General features: G+C 38.5%; 1 protein-coding gene across 11 annotated transcripts in view; it reads left to right on the forward strand.

Moving 5' to 3' along the window:
* dock7 (dedicator of cytokinesis 7) overlaps nucleotides 1-17,218 on the forward strand; it is a 69,722-nt gene that overhangs the window by 29,159 nt on the left and 23,345 nt on the right. For 7 of the 11 annotated variants that reach the window (XM_041790507.1, XM_041790508.1, XM_041790509.1 and 4 more), the window contains exons 17-24: nucleotides 3,231-3,369; nucleotides 3,560-3,661; nucleotides 5,131-5,217; nucleotides 5,931-6,162; nucleotides 8,615-8,779; nucleotides 9,010-9,030; nucleotides 11,914-12,083; nucleotides 15,763-15,852. In XM_041790507.1, the coding sequence (XP_041646441.1) occupies nucleotides 3,231-3,369; nucleotides 3,560-3,661; nucleotides 5,131-5,217; nucleotides 5,931-6,162; nucleotides 8,615-8,779; nucleotides 9,010-9,030; nucleotides 11,914-12,083; nucleotides 15,763-15,852 (1,006 nt within the window). The remainder of the gene's footprint in view (nucleotides 1-3,230; nucleotides 3,370-3,559; nucleotides 3,662-5,130; nucleotides 5,218-5,930; nucleotides 6,163-8,614; nucleotides 8,780-9,009; nucleotides 9,031-11,913; nucleotides 12,084-15,762; nucleotides 15,853-17,218) is intronic. The other 4 variants (XM_041790510.1, XM_041790514.1, XM_041790516.1 and 1 more) reach the window with 1 other exon arrangement.

Consider the following 17,218-nt stretch of genomic DNA (forward strand, 5'->3'; position numbering starts at 1 on the left):
GGCATCAAGAGGTTTCTCATTTAATACCCAGGGGTCAGACATTCAGGGCTAAATGATTGTCCTGTGAATAATGCATCTCTGCCCAGGACAATCACAAATCAGGACGTTATCCAACCCATAAGAATGCTTACAGGTAAATGACATACAGTCTAAAATCCGCACACAATACCGCAATATTTCTCAAGTCAAATATTTTAATACATACAAGGGAAACTTTTTAAGAAGGAAACTGGAGAGAGAAAAATCATCTTTTATATGGAATATTTTGTAATCTGGATAAATTGGGCCTTGTTCTTGTATCTGCTTTTGGCAGCAAAGTTTCTTCTGTGCCTTTGTTTCTTCTGTTTGTCCTTGAGGATTTTCTTCCCAGTCCAATGTTTGTCCCCATGAGAAATGAGGGCCCCACAGTGACCTTTTTTCAGCAATATTGCTCATTTCCAGTCTTCAAGTGATCCTAGTGGTTTTATTTGTGGGACTACTGTAGTTTGAGGTTGTTTGTTTTTCTGAGCATTGGCCTGTAGACATAATTTCCTCAGGGGGACTATAAAGAATTCAGCCAAAGTGAATTATGATTTGTTATGTAATTTCTTCTCGGACAACTTGACTTTCACCAAAGTACTCCTATGACTGAAGACAAAGAACTCAAAGTTTTAATGGACTTGGACAGAAAACGAAAACAGGCAGATTATAAATACTTGTGCAGTTGTACACGCATGGATAGAAATGAACCTTTATTCAAATCTTTGGCTATTCTGTGAGTGTGTTTACTGAGAATCTTTGAGAATGAGGAAATACAAATATTCAGATTGATACACAAAGTGAGTCCTTTTAAAACTTTGGTGAGCAAGGTCCAACGTTAAGGATTTTGCCTACTTGTCCTTCAGGGCAAGTGCTTCCCAAATCTACTTGCCCTATCTAAATTTCTACTTGCCCTGTCCAGGAGGTACTTTTTCTGGCTGTCAAGTGCATACATTTTGCTCACAACATACTTAGAACTAAAATCCATTGCCTGTCAACTGTGGAAAGCAATACACAACACTTCCTTCTTAAGAAAACTGTATTTATTAGCTATGTGTTAAGCTACTGAAAATTATATTTAACTTTGTACAGATCAGTGCAATGTGAAAGCTGCACCAGGTTGTTTTCCGAAGAATTTCAAACTCAGGAATTTCATATTTACAATATTAATAAGGTGAAAATACAAACTCAGAAATATTTTTTTCGTAACTTATGAAACCAGCTATTCTCAGAGGAAAATGAGGTCAGCAAAACACTGACACTAGAGAGGTGGTGGGGTTTGCTACATATGCAGCAAGTATAAAATGGTGCTTTTCTTCTGTTTTTATTTGGTTTATTCATCACGAAACTGAAGAAATTTTGCCCACCCGTGGAAATCAACCAATTCAGATTTTTCTTGTTTGATTAAAAATGTCTTTCCCAAAACTACATAGTGCCCCTTTAAAGTGCTATTTCACAGTTCCACCCTGTATCTGTAACAGTAAGACGAGTGGTATTCAACCTTATGCTACCAAAGAGCAACATTGTCTAAAAAATACTTTAGTGAGAGCCACAATACAAACCGGGAATGTAAGGTAGATAATATAACCAATCTGTCACTGATAATGAGCATATATTTATTTTATTTATCACTGACATCAGGCTAAAACCTTGTAACTCAATTTTTCATGATTTTAGTTTGTTTTTATAACTCATATTTATATCATTTTTATAAATTATAAACTTTTCATTCCCTGAAAAGTGGTCATTTTGGAGATATCAGTCTTTTGCCCAACACCAGCGTTATGAAAGATATACCTGGCCTAAAGAGTTTTTAAGACATTAGAATGTGCTGAGTTTGAGCTCTGAGATGCTTTTCAAAGAAAATGATGAATGATGATTGGCTATTTGGGCATTTATATCTCACACTGGGGCATTTACTGGAGTTCTGTGGCTTTAATAACATAAAAGAGATGCTTTCTCATTTTTTTCTACTCATTATTAATCCTTTAGTTAAAGGGGGAGGGGCCTCATATTGGTCTTTGCCCTGGGCCTCCAAATGACTAAAAACAGCCCTGCCTCACACCTGCAGCTCTCCAGACACATCGTTTCACCCTGCCTCATTTTGGAGCTTTGGTTTTGTATTTCTGCTCTTTTGACGATATTTATGATCATTAGTGCATTAAAGATCAAATAAAACACCCACATTTGGACAACTTTCACTAGATATGACGTTATCTCCACTTGTGATCCGTGTGTGTTATGCTCATTGATGACGAGCATCGGCATAATTGTCAAAAGATGTGGGTGTGAGAGAGCATCGGCAGGATGTGGCTGGAGAATAAGTTACAACAAGGAAATGGGAAGCTTCAGATTAAACATGACAGCACACCTCAATGAATGAGCTTACTGAAGAGATGCAGCATTGGCGGACTTCCTCTGCTCTCTTCTCTTACACACGCTTCTCTGTTGAGCGCATCCGATGGTAATAAAATACAAATTTAAAATGATTAATGTTTAAATTTGGAAGTAAAAGCCTTTCTTCTTTATGTGGGTCACAGATTTATTGATGTGACCTAACATGAATCTTTACTGATGACAGTGTTTACCTTCATAAAGGTTTGTAGTTAAAGTTTGTGCAGCTGTCTGCACGTCAGCAGACACGCTCAGCCAATGGAGGCAGCGACATACTGCATCTGGCTACTCGGGGGCTCCGTAGTAACAGAAACGAGAGAAGAAAATAATAAAATTAATGAAAAGAAAACCTCAGAGTCTTGCTTGCCCGATCGGGCAAGTCCTTACAAGTTTTGCTTGCTCATCGGCTTTTTGAAGTTGCCCCGGGCATTCGGGCAACCATTAATGTCAGACCCTGGTGAGGCTGTAATAGGATGTAGCAGATATTTATGATTGACTTTTTCCTTTTTCCAAACATGTTTTGTGGAGCTTACATCAGTATTGAGGGTGCACTGACCGCAGAGCAGGCAGTCAGTAAAGAAAGCAGTTAAACTGCTTTGGCCTTGTTGCAAAAAATAAACTTTCATTTGCATTAGCTGAACTGAAGCCCTTGTGTCTAAAGTTAGACCTTGTTTGCTAAACAAATATTTTTGTCCATGTTGTATTTACACTGACCTATTTCAGGACAGTGTCCTTTGTATTCTGTTAACAATTGAATATAGAGCAGTGTGTGAAAAGCTGGTTTTGTGTGGTTTATTAAAACTGGGTGTCATCAACAGATCCCCTGACTTTCATGATGAGGTCAAGATCAAGCTGCCTGCCTCCCTGTCAGACCACCACCACATTCTCTTCACCTTTTACCACGTCAGCTGTCAGCAGAAGCAGAACACACCCCTGGAGACCCCTGTGGGGTACACGGTAGGAAACAGCTTCAGTAGCCACAGCCTTTAATCATATTATGTGTAATCATATGATATTTTCACTTATTCTGTTGGGATGTTCATATCAACAAGTGTGTAAATGATTTAAACAACACTGAATTGTGACAGTGTGCATTTAAAACTATCCTCAGCATTCTTTTTAAATTTTTTTCTCTCTCTATTTTTAGTGGATCCCCATGCTGCAGAATGGACGTCTGCGGACAGGACACTTCTGTTTGCCTGTGTCTCTGGAAAAACCACCACAGTCCTACTCTGTTCTCTCACCAGATGTAAGATATATATTTTAAGTAATGCAACTGTTTATTAAATGCGAGTCACAGAACAGGGTTCCTGCAGATCCTTTCACCAGTGAGAGGTCTCAAATTTTAGCAGGCACTTTGAATAAGACATGTCCTTATCCAATCTTCATTTCTAGCCAACCATCATCTTCGCCCACAAATTGTTGTATACATATTCTCCATAATTCAGGGATTTCAGTGTTATTTGCTAAATTTCTTGGAGGAGGATCCCAAACCTCTCTCTGATTTTGTGATTTAATTAACTTGGTATTGTTGAGAAACACCAGTCTAGTGCTCTAACATCTCGGCTACTAGACAGCCCATCCTTGTTTTGACAGGTTTTCTCTGATAAAAAAAAAAAGAAGTATTCTGCTTTAAATAGTGAAACTGTTCAGAATCAACTTAGCACACTTGATCAGCTCCAGAAAATGTGTTGTGATAAATATCAGTAAACTATACACTGATAGAATAAAGGTGCTGAATGTGCCAGAAATTATCAAATTTGGGGATTTTTTTATAACCATTTTGTAAACAGTTCATTAGATCAGAAAATTCAGTCCTGGTCTGGTATACCTAAAATCTCATACCTCTCATTTTTGACAGTTTACTGTGCAAAAAGTGGCGTCATTTTTTTCTCAGTTCAGGTCTTAAAAAGTCTAAAATTTGATTTTTAAATGCATAGTGGAACCCTGTAGAATGTGTAAAGTAATGGACAATGTCTGAGTAACTTCTATTGAAACTATCGCCACTGTACTGAATATGCTCTCTCAACTCCTGCCAGACAAAAAGTTGGAGATTAGTTGGATCTTAAGCCTCCAAACAGACAGTTAAAGTGGCCTGGCTTGCAGTTATACCTGTCATATCACGCCCCTAGGTATGCATAGCTAGAGGGCAGCAATAGAGACGGCTATTGTTTTGCTGTTGGTAGGTTCTCGTTTAAAGTCAGGGGTTTGTTCCCCAGCTCCTGCAGACACATGTATTAGTGCCCTCGGGCAAGACTCAGAATCACAGGTTGCTCCTGCTGCTGCATTAACAGCATGTGAATGTGTATGAATGGGACCGATGAATACTGATGGGAAATTTATATTGCAGCCTTTGCTATCCATGAATGAATGTGTTTTGAATGGTATGTGATTTGCGATAAAAAGCACTTGGGTAGTCAGAAGACAAGAGACAACTGTACAAGCTGAAGTCAATTATACTTTTAAGTACTTTTTTGTTTTTTCTGTTGTAAAATTTTAGGAAATTTGAAGAATTTATTTGCTTCAGCCAACTTACGTTTAGTGTGAAACAATAACGTATAACCGTTAATTAATTAAGGTCATCCTTTAACCTTGATTTGTAAGAAAAATGTCATCCTTGTACTTAGGCATTCCTTTTTAAAAAAATAAAATGTTCACTGTGCCAGTGAATCATATTGGGTTTACCTTTTCTTTTCATTTCTGTTTTTTGAACCTCAGGTACCTCTCCCAGGGATGAAGTGGGTTGACAACCATCGAGGAGTATTTAATGTGGAAGTCGTGGCTGTTTCAACCATCCACACACAGGTAATAGTACTGTGTCTGGGTAAATTACAAACAGTCACCCTTCATCGTCCTACTCTGTCTCACCTTTATGTTGATGACATCAAACGGTAAAGCAAAACTGCTGTTGAATTTAATACCCTATCTTGCATTTCAGTTTAGTTGCTATATCAGTTGTTATGAAATCATTCTGATCCTTAAAAAAAGGTTAATCTTTTAACATTTAGTAACAATGAAGAGAAATAAATGCTGTTTTCACACTTAGACAGTAAATCCTCCCTAGCATCAGTTCATTAGTGGGTGAACCTTGCCTTGCCAGTAATTTACAGGGGTCTACTCCATCTCTGTGTTGGCTGGGGTGTAGAGGGCTTGACTGTGGTCCCCAGGAGCCTAACTGGGACTAATGTGCTCATAAATCACTGCTCCTGGTTCAGATTAGACTTGCTGGATTCTGATGTGTTCTTGTAGTAGCCTTCCTTTTGTGGTTTCCTCCTGGCAAACCAACTTAAGGCAGGTAGATCCAAGCTAACTTTTGTCATAAGCTCTTAGCTTTTTTTCTTTACCTTACTTTTTCTTACACGTTGTGATTTTTCTTTAAACTCCATTTGTTCTTCTTTTTGCCCTTCATCATGCCTTAAAACTCTGCTTTTCTGTCCATCCTTCCCTCATACTCCCCATTGTCTTATTTTTCTTTTTGTAAGCAAATAACTCACTTTCCTTCCTCTCTCCCATTCCAGGACCAGTACCTGGATAAGTTTTTTGCCTTGGTTCACGCTCTGGATGAGCACATGTTTCCAGTCAGAATAGGAGACATGCGCATCATGGAGAACAACCTGGAGGCTGAGCTCAAGTCCAGCATTGCAGCGCTCAACTCTTCCCAGCTTGAGCCAGTGGTCCGATTCCTTCACCTACTGCTCGACAAGTTGGTGTTGCTTGTTGTGCGGCCTCCAGTCATTGCTGGGCAGATTGGTATGATGTTTTATTACACTGACTTGATAAGCAATAGATCATATATTGATTTAAGTCCAGCTTGGAGGTTTTGATCTCTCCAGTATATTCAGTCATAAATTTTACCACTTCAACCTGTTAGATATAGCTTTAGTTGTGGTTTCTGATTCCTTTTTCTTATTTTTTTATTGTGATGATACACAAAGACGAAAAGTTACAATTTGATCATAGCTCCGCAGTTTGCAGCCTCTGCTACATATGAATTGGCAGTAGTGGTGAGCGGTAAACCGATGTCTATACCATCACTGGTAATTCTGCCATTTAATGGAATTATGAAACATCATCATTAATTGTTGTGTTGTGGTTCGGCAAAACTAATGCCACCAATTGCTCAAACTACCAGCCGCAGTGTCCAGAAATAAAAGCAGTGTAACTGAGTGAATTTTGGCGGATAAGCTCCAATTGTGTCCTGTCATCAGCATGTTTCACTCTGACATTTAAAGAGCTGCAAGGGAAACTAACCGAACTTAACCCCCTCAATTCAGTGTAATTAATATGAAGCATAGTAAACAGGTAAAATGTGCACTCTCTCTAGGGATGCACAATATTGGATTTTTTGACGATATCCGAAATGCTGATCTTAACAAATTTATTTTAGCAGATACTGATATCGATAATGATATTTAAATATAATGCAGACCTAAAATGTCAGTCCTTAAAATATACCATTTAAAGTTTGAGTATGAACAAATGAACAATTTTCAGTCTTTAAAACTCACTTTTAAGCATAAGGAATTATGATAAATAAAGAAAAAGACCTTACTGATGTAGATCACTTAGTCCAGCCAAAAACTCCCCTAATTTACTAAATTTAGTTCTTATGGTTAGTATTTACAGCTGATATAGGCAAATCTTTGTAGCTAAAATATCAGTTTTAACTATTGGCAGACATTTTTTATACCTGCCGATAAATTAATTCACATTTCAAGCTAATATCTGCTGATACTGTTATCATGGCGATAATACCGCGGACCCCTCGTTCTCTCCTCTCCAAATTCAATGTGTGTAATCACAGATAAAAAGTGAGTGTTCTCACTTTGCAGTGTCTGTTTCAGGCTCTAAAGTAAGCTTTGTGATGCAACGGAGCAACTCGGTTTTACTTTAGCCCAGTGCTGCAATTTGCGATTGTGTTCTAATGGCTGAAACAGCAGTTTTTATGTGTTTTTAACTGATGACTCACTTGTTTAAAGTCTGTGATAATCAAAGAAGTAGATTGTGGCTCTAAATGAGGTCAGAGAAGCAGCTTTTAACACCATAGCTCTGCAAACTTGCTGGTATTTCTGCTAAAGCTAATTTAGATAATTGTTAAACACACTATTTCCAACAAGATTGTCACAGTATAGTCTGTAGTTGTTATTTTTGTTTTGGTGCATGCTTTTATGGTGAATGCCTGCATCAGGAAATGCAGTGGTTTTAGTAGCAGCTTAACACACCTCAGCAGGGGAGAAATGAAACTTTTAAACCACAGGTGCTGGTAGAGACAACTAAACTCACAGAGACTCGAAAGACATTTTTTCAGTAATATTCTGCTCAGGCATTAGCTGAATATGCCACCATAGGTGTGCTTAAGGGGGTAGACAGAGTTAGTAGCACCTCTTTTACACCACAACTCCAAAGAGCAAAAAAGATACTTTGTTTTAAATTTTAGGTAATGTCTTACTGACAGGAGGCTTTCATATAGAGCTCTAAAATGCTAAGTATTAATTTTAACATTGAACTTCTTACTGAAATTTATTAAATGTTTGTTGTTTATAGTTTACATACACTAAAAGTTTTTGATATTTAAAACTATTAAGGATATCTGTGTGAATGAATAGTCTCAATTAGAAAATGAAAAGAATTACTTAAAGAACAATATACAAGTGTTCAAACCACTGCTCAGGCGATGCTTTGCGACTGTTGCAGGAAGTTCCTGCAGCTTATGTGATAGAGATGGTTGCCTCTCGTTCACTCTCCACTTCTCACTGCCCACATGTTGCATTGACCTCAAGTCTGACTCTGAACCATAAATGTGTAATAATGAGCCAAGTCTTTAGCACATTTGGAGCAGCAGAGGGGTTCTTATGATACATTTAAATGTTTCTACAACTATTTGTATTTAAAGATTAAACTTTTAAAATTGAGAGCATCAAAAGGTGATGGTTAGACATTTTTCAACATAAACAGACATCTAAATTATTTACTCTCAGAAGTTATTTTGTATGAATACATAGGAGTACTAAAAGGGTCTCAATATTTGTTCCTAGAAGGTCTGGTCATGACATCATCTCAATGGATGTAACGTTTTGAGCAGGTCACTCGGTGCACACACTGTAGCTAATCTGTGTATTTGCTCTTTCTCCATATCTACACTGTAACACGTGTCTCTTTGCTTGTACCTTCACCTGTAACCTGTGTGGGTTTGTTTGTTTAGTGAATCTGGGCCAGGCATCTTTTGAGGTCATGGCATCCATCGTTAACCGCCTTCATAAGTACTTGGACACCAGCCAGGACATGCATGGCCGCAACGGCCTGCTGTCATCCTACATCCACTACGTCTTCCGCCTGCCAAGTGCAGACCCCAACTCACCTTCACCAGGTATTTCTTATGTCAGCGAGTTTAACTGTGTTAGAAATTTATTTTTTTGTCCGTTTTTTTTTTTTTTTTGGTTCTCTCCCTTTTGAGTTAACTTCATTCAACCTTCCACTCACCGTCACTGGGTTTCTAATGCCAAACTTACCTGCCATAATTTATCTTCTTCTTTTTCTTTTATCTTTTTCTTTTTTTCTCCTCCTTCATCTGTTTTGTTTTCTGCCTGCCCAACACAGACCCCAACTCATCTGAAACAGGTACACACAACTGTACATCTCAATAATGTGTGCAATTATGTTCCATCTAAAAAAGAAATATCATTGTTCTTGGTATTTTTATTTGTGATTGAATAGTTCATGTGTGGTGTATTTAGCAATTGACCTCTTTTCAAGCCTCATTGTAATTTTTGTAATTGACTTAATTCTTTTGGAAACTTGGTCTCAGTGAAATAATAAAGACAAAGCTACAGTGAGGTATATAAGGATAACCTGAAATCTCTAAAAACTTGTTAACGTCCAGAATATTACTGATGTCCCAATGCTAGTAATGTTGGCTAGCATGGACTTCCTGGTACAGACAAGTGGCTGTTTGGCAGTAAGAGACAAACAAGTTGTGTTACACCTTGCAATCTACCTTACTAGACAATCATTAGCATTAAGTTTAAAATTGTAGTTAACACTAGTTAGCTAATGTTGCATAATATCACTGCCAACATTACATTATCTTAATGTTACTAGCAATATAACCTAATTCTGATATGCACTGTTATAGCTACTTAATATTGCCAGAACGTCATATAGTGATATCCAGCACACCTTTTAACCATGTCAAAATAAGGAAGTAAAGAAATTCCTTGAATTGTACTGTAAAGACTTGACTCAGGTGAAAGCTTTTCTAGCTGGAAGTAGCTCAGCAAAGGTTGCTATGATCTCTGACTGGTGGTTCAGCTGATCACTAATAAAGAAAACAAAGCGTCAGTTGTGCTGTTCCAGCTTGTAAACTATCCACTGCAAAGACAAGATTGCTGACTATCAAGGAATACCTATTTTTTAACTATTGTGTTAGCCTATTAATCTTTGTATCTCTCACCTTAAAGTTAAACTGTTGTGTTTGGGAGTTTGCTTTGAGTTTTGGCTGTAAAGGCCGGCTCAGACTACATGATTTTGATGATTACGTTCTGATCTGACAGTTGTAGGGGTTCTGGATCTTTCTACTCCAAAAATCTGTCTTTTCATCTCGTTTAGTGTGTCAAAGGACTAGTCAGAGACACCTCAAAACTGTTTATGCCCAATTCATGACCTCCCAACAGAAAGTCTAGCTTGTTTGATTTTTGTCTTTCCTCCTATGATGTGTTCCATGGTGTCAGTGACGTCTACCAATGAGAGCACAGAGTGATCTGCCCGCTCAACAGTCACAAAATGTAAATAAAGTGAAACAAGTGGTAAAGTTGTTGCTGTGAAATGGAACTATGAGACTGAGGAAAATTTTGTCAACTTTGTCTTATGTTAAGGATCTACATGACAGAACAAAACAAAAATGTTGGAGAGAAATAGCATACACACTCCAGTGACATGGTTAGTAACTGCCATGAGCATTAGCAACAAGCTAGCATATTGTTCATCGAAACATTTCAATAGACAAAAAAATACAGCCCTCGGCTGTCGGTGCAAGCTATTTTAAGATTGGCCGCGCTGAGATGCCAGCTGCTCTGGAGCAACTCTATGCAACTCTATGGAGTCTTATGGTAATTCCGGCTTTCCCTCATCAAACTAATCAAATACACAATCCAACAACTCCAAAATGCTCTCGTGGACAATTTGTGACCTGCACATTCACCACGCTATGAAATGTTAACATATAATTATGTAACATTACAACACATGAAGCAAATACTCATAACTACTTTCCGAGTAAACCACTGCGCGGAGTGACACAGTGTACACCTGTGGCAGTGCCGTAGTTACTTGGTAGTTCCGGCTTTGCATTTGCCTTTTAAACAACTTCGTCTCATAATGTTCCATGATTATTTCATAGCGTGGTAAATGTACAGGTCACAACTTGTCCACGAGAGTGTTTTGGTGTTGTTGGATTGTGTATTTGATGAGTTTGATGAGGGAAAGCCGGAATTACCATAAGACTCCATAGAGTTGGCAGAGCAGCTGGCATCTCAGCACAGCCGGTCTAAGAATAGCTTGCACCGACAACTAAAGGTAACAAACCAATTACTAAGACTATAGGAATTATGGCAATGAGCAAATTTGCCAAAATGTTGAAGTATCCCTTTAGGAGTCTTTTGGCTTGGCCGGATTCTGCTCCTCACATCTTCGCAAATCTTTTCTGGGTGAGGATTCGCCAAGTGTCCCCTCATGTTGTTCATATTGCCCATCAAGGGTGTCTCTGCAGTCTGGCAGTGTCTGCATATTGAGTTTTCTTTGTCTGTCACCTTTTCTTCTTTCTCATTTATTGACACTGGGAAACAAAAGGCTTCCACATGCCAGATTTGAAAGTTGCTGGGCCCTTGCAATCTGAAACACTCTGTCACTCTGCTCTGCCTTGCCACTCGTATTATCCACCATTTTTACGCTATTAGATCAAGACGATGAGTGAAGTGCAAAAGATGAGGAGTAAGCAAGGACTAATGGTAACTGTAGTTCCCATTTCCCTACTAAAAAATGACACTTTTTGCCCTAAAGACCTTTCATTTGACATTGTCATGTCTGCATTGACCTCGAGATGCTTCTATCACTGCAATGCAGCAATATTAACAATACTGTTTCATCTCTAATGAGCACACTGTGTTTGTTTATATTCATTTTTCCAGGGTTTAGTCTCGCCCCAATCCTCTTCTTCTAACAACATCATTTTGGTCACGAGGACTGTCTGGGTAGCACCTTGTAGTCTGACATGCCTGTCTTTCAAGTCATGGCTCAGATTTATGGCTCTGTTATCGCCAAATCTGACAGTGACCGTCATAACAGACAAAAAAGTTGTGTAGTCTGAGCTGGCTTTAAATGTGTGGGAACACAGATGAATAGTAAACATGAAGCCAACATGTAAGTGGACAGTCAACAACCAAATAGAAAAAGTTGCTTTATCACACCCTAGTTATCCCACTTAAATTTCTCTGTATGTTTTTCCAGGTCCAGGAGGGCTGGGGGGCTCTGTTCACTATGCCACTATGGCTCGTTCAGCTGTTCGACCAGCGAGCCTCAACCTCAACCGCTCCCGGAGCCTTAGCAACAGCAACCCTGACATCTCCGGCACTCCCACGTCTCCTGATGACGAGGTCCGCTCCATCATCGGCAGCAAGGTAAGATCATCAATTTATTTTTTTCAGTCCATGGCCTCTTTTGTCTCACTTGAGTTGCTTATGAGTACAGAATGAGTTGCTTTTCTTTTAGGACGCTCAAACTAAAGTTTTACACGTGGCTAGCATGTGGTCAGTTTTCATAAATAGTTATCAGATATGAAAGTCAAATATTTAACCAAGCTGTAGTCTTGCAGCTGTCATTGATTTGTGATTGCATTTTAGACGCACTCATGTAAGGTGATTGAACTGACTCTATAGTTCTCAACCCACACAATGCACAAGGCTTCCATGTGCTCAGTGTCCAGGGACGCTTTTTTATCTGCATTCAAACTGTATAGCCAATACGTAAACATAAGACTGGACATCTTATCTCTCTAACCTGTGTAACAACAGCCTGACATTCACAAACACATGTATGGCCTCATGATGCACAGTGTGCAGGTTGTGAAAGGCATCAGCAACATCTGGTTAACAGTCAGCAAGCTAAAGATGTCAAGATGCTACAACAGTACGTTCTTATAACAGCCATATATTAAAGATAACAGCTCCAGCCTCTACTGTTTTTCTTTGAATTGTTTTATTTCATGTAGTTTTTGTGTTGTCATGTATTTGCCTTGAATTATTTCCCACTTTTTTATTTAACCCTGAAGTTTCAATGAACAGTGAGTGAATGCAGCCCTTTGTTCAATGAATGTTCCCTTTGCCACTTATATTTAACTAAACCTTTCTTCTCTTGTCTCTGAGGGAGGGGGAGTTATTTCTTACACAGAGGCTTTAAGGGAGAGAGAGAGAACCTAAGTGCTTTGCTCCTCTGTGGTGATGATTTGGATTTTTTAATTTACTGACATCTAACCTTTTTTTTTTTTGGTCCTTTTGGCATCTTCCAGCAGTCCTGACCACTGAACCTCTTTAACCTGTCATTATTCCTTCCCTCCTCCTTCCCCCGTGCTGCTCGCTCACTCCCTTGCTTCCTGCCTGCCTTGTGTCCTTTGACCTTGGCACGCCTAGGGCTTAGACCGCTCCAACTCGTGGGTGCACACCATGGGCTGTAAGAGTGCCCCCTGGGGATCCAGCCCTGGGTCCGCTCCAGAAACCATGCAGGTGGTTTAATGAATGCCCTGTCCTTCACTTTGCCTCACTGCAAAAACAGCTCACCCTTTTCACGTTGAAGGGATACTGAGATATTTGGAGTTTTGGTTTATTTTGTACTGTGCTAGATTTACTGAAAGAGGGTGAGAGTCTTTTCAATATATATTCTTCCTCATTAGTTAAAGAATAATTTTTTTCTAATCTAGATGCAAATATCACAGTTCTTATCCATAAATTCCACTGTTTTTAAAGCTTTTTTAGACTTGTTACGTCAATTGTACTTGTTAAAGTTCTCCAAACTAGAGAGATTCCTGCACAAGTCCAAAACTTCAAAATATTACAGTATTCTGGTTAACTTTAACTCACAACCCTCCCATGATCCCCACATGGGAGTCACAGCCGCCTCCATGACCCTCTATCACAGACTAGAGTCTGAAGTTTCACCCCTTTTCACTAACCACATCTAACACCTCCCTTTTTCTCAGTACTTGCATGAAAATACACTTAATCTCAGTCCCAATATTTCAGTTCCTTTCTTTATCACGTGGCTGTAATTGCTTCAGCTTTGTTGGCAACCTCTTCCTTTCTTTGCCATTCTGCCTTATGGTTTGAGTTTAGATTGTTCTAAGATAGCTAAACCCAAAACCAAGGCACGCTTTAAGGATAGTTGGAGTAGAAGAGAAAAAGAGTAGTGTTAGAAGTCATCTTCACCTGCAGAATACATACCATTCCACACATCATTTTCTATTCTCTCTCTCTGCATAAGCCTCATAGTCCGTCTCAGCTATAGCCCCTGCTTGACACTCTACTAGGGATGGAGATCAAAACAGAGTTCCATAAGGACCCAGTATTGTATTTCCCAAACCCAAAAGCTCAATGAAATTTGAGGTTATTGATACTGCTATCAAGTCTCATGTCTTGTGACGTGAAGCTATATCTCAAGTTGAGTCATGATGCTTAAATCAAACCACTGACACACAAATGATTGTCTAATAAAGGCTTTGAATATGATTGATTTTCATTAATTGTTAAGCATATCAGTACTGAGAGTAAAATTAAGCCCTAACGCAGCACCTTCAATCGTTAACTTTGAAAATCTGTCTGCTGCTGGTCAGTTGTTATCCTCCTCCACTCAAAGCAGCCATGATAACATCCCTCAGTCTTTTTAGTAAGTCCTCTTAATAAGATATAACAGTGTAATAATTCATGGTAAAATCAGCAAAAGAAGAGCATGTTGGCTAACTAAACAAGGTTCATAACATGATGATGAGCTTATAGTCTGGTCAGTAAAACTATGATTAAGCTAAGGTAAATAAAATGTCATCATAATGTCTTTAATGAGTGTGGTTAATCAACTAAGAAAAAATCAGATTAACTACAAGGTTTGTGAAATTAATTATTCACAATTAATTGCGTATATACTGCGTTTATCCTTGTGAAGGACAAAATAGTAAAAATTAAGTTCATAGTGAATTTTTGGCATGTGTTCTCATTAAATTTTCAAAGCTCATGTCATTGGTTGAGTGATGACTTGCGAGAACAAGTACAATTTTCATCACATTTTTTTAAACTTCTGATTCTTTACAATGCTAGTTTAAATGTAACCTTATGAAAAAATAATTGAAGTTTTGTCAAGAAACTTGAATGAAGTCATTTGTTGGTGAATTTTTGTGTGTTTCTTGCAATATGAAATAGATATACCTGTATAAAACAGAACCTGTTAAACTGTGGCAGACTCTCCTAAAACACTAGAAAAGTATTGATGGCTGTACCAATACTGACTCAGCTCATTGAGGAGTATCAATAAGGTTATTAAAAAAGTACCGATCCCCATCCCTACTCACTACTAACCCTACATAGCATATCAGCATCACCTTTTCACTGGAGCATGGTATATCTGTGAGTGTGAGTGTGTATGTCCATCACCTTTACATTTCGTCTTCGTTTTATGTTTCGTCCTTTTATTTGTCCCTTTTTGAATTGTCATGACATAAGAATATGTTTGTTTTTTTATGTTTTATTATTTATCCATCTTTTGTTGTTAGTATGAAACTAAAATGAATCTCTTCTACTAGTTGTAATCAGAAAATAAGATAAAAAACTGCATTAATAATGCCAATTTTTAATGACAGCTGATTAATATCATGGAATATTAAGCTAGTCTATCATTGTTAATACATTTTAAACACTAATATTTTTTTACCTTACAATATTGTACATCTATGAAGATTTGTATCAACCTTGAGAGGTTCAGAAAGGCATATTATACACTATAATAACTCCTTTACTTAATCTCATTGCTATTCAGCCATTTTGCATCCCATTTTCAATGTATCAAAACCACAGATCTCTGTCACAGATAATGGGTAAATGTTTTTTAAATGTTGTGGCTCTGTCCCATGTCAGATCTTTTTTTGTCTTCATGTGTTACAAGTGTGTGAAACAGATCACAAATGTGTCAAGTGTGCATGTATGTGTGAGACCCAGCAGACACATTTTCCCTGTGTGCTGTGGAAAAAGGTGCAACCCGTTGCTCCCAGTTGCTCCTCCACTAACCTTGTTGTCACCGTTCCATTCATTCCACCCATAGGCCATGGAGCGCTGTGGCAATCGCATGTCTTCGCACACTGAGAGCGCCAGTTTCTTGCAAACTTTAACAGGACGGTTGCCCACAAAAAAGGTAGAGCCACTTGCACTGGGGGAGGAGCCAACCCCGCCCACCTCTGTACACGCCTCCTCACCTGTCTTGTCTGTGGATGTGTGCCTCTCGATTGGTTGATGTTGTATTTGGTGGTTGTGGAGTCTTGTTGAATGCTGAATGTCTCTGACCTGCCTGTTATCCTGAATGTGACGCAGATTTTTTTAATGTGACATGGTTGTTGTTGGTCATCTGGTAAGTCTCCTTTCATTTTGCACTGTTCACTCATGTACTGAGTGCATGTTTTATTTTTTCTTTAGTGAAATGTGACTCACTTTTTCTTTGAGTTAGTTACCCTACTGGAGATACTGTAGCGGAAATGTAAGCAAATGATGAGACAGGTTAGGATCCAATCTGGAATAAAGTTTACTGAAAACAAAAGTTTCTCAGTTTTCCTCCTGAGTTTTAACCGTAATGTATGGTTATCCTCAACAGTAAGGATATCTTTGTTGTTTATACTCAGTTGTCAATACCTTTTTAAAGAAGCAGGAGCAATGGCTCTTGCAAAAAATGAATAAGATCTAAGAAGATGTTGCAAAAGTGTCATTTTTCTTTGCAGCCCTTGCATAATGTGTTTATCACAGTTTTACTTGAAAATGTTGTAAAATATCAGCACAATTAAAGGAGACTTGCCAGACTCCTGGAAGAGTTGGATGTGGGTTTTGCATTAAAGCTAACCTTAATAAGTGCTTTTGATGAGGATTGATGCATAGTACAGTGGCAATAGAAAGTTACACCTGTTGAAATGCCACATTTTTGTTGCAAAAGATGAGGCTGAGACATATTTATTCAGAACTTTTCCCACATGCTTTTGGGAGACTTCATGTATGTTTTTTTGCCAAGTTTAACCAGGTTTGGATGGAAGGATTTCATCTTGCCACCCCACCCTGGGGGGCAGCATCATGCTTTGGGGCTGTTTTTGTTAATCCTGAACAGCTCAGACTGGGGTTTTGGTTGAGGTAGGGGGAATTATAAAAAGTTCCAAGTATTCCAAATACTAGTTAATTTTGACAAAAAATCTTCAGGTATCTACTTGAAAGCTGAGGATATAGAAGAATTCCACCTTTCAGCAAACAGCTTCACCAGAAAACCATAAAATGTTTGGAAAGGCCCAGGCAGAGCCCAAACCTGAATCCTGCTGAATATCTGGGGGGGTTGATGTGAAGAGGACCCTGCAAATTGACAGATTTTAAGCTCTTGTGAAAGGCAGAGTGGGGAAATTTTGCTAGACTAAGTTAGGCTGTGCAAATAGACTCCCAACTAAAAAGACCGAATACTGTAGTAAAACCAAAAGGTACTTCAACAAAGCATTAGCTTATGGGTTTGCATATTAATGTAACTATGTTTC

Source organism: Cheilinus undulatus, linkage group 7, assembly GCF_018320785.1.
Source record: "Cheilinus undulatus linkage group 7, ASM1832078v1, whole genome shotgun sequence".
Lineage (NCBI taxonomy): Eukaryota > Metazoa > Chordata > Actinopteri > Labriformes > Labridae > Cheilinus > Cheilinus undulatus.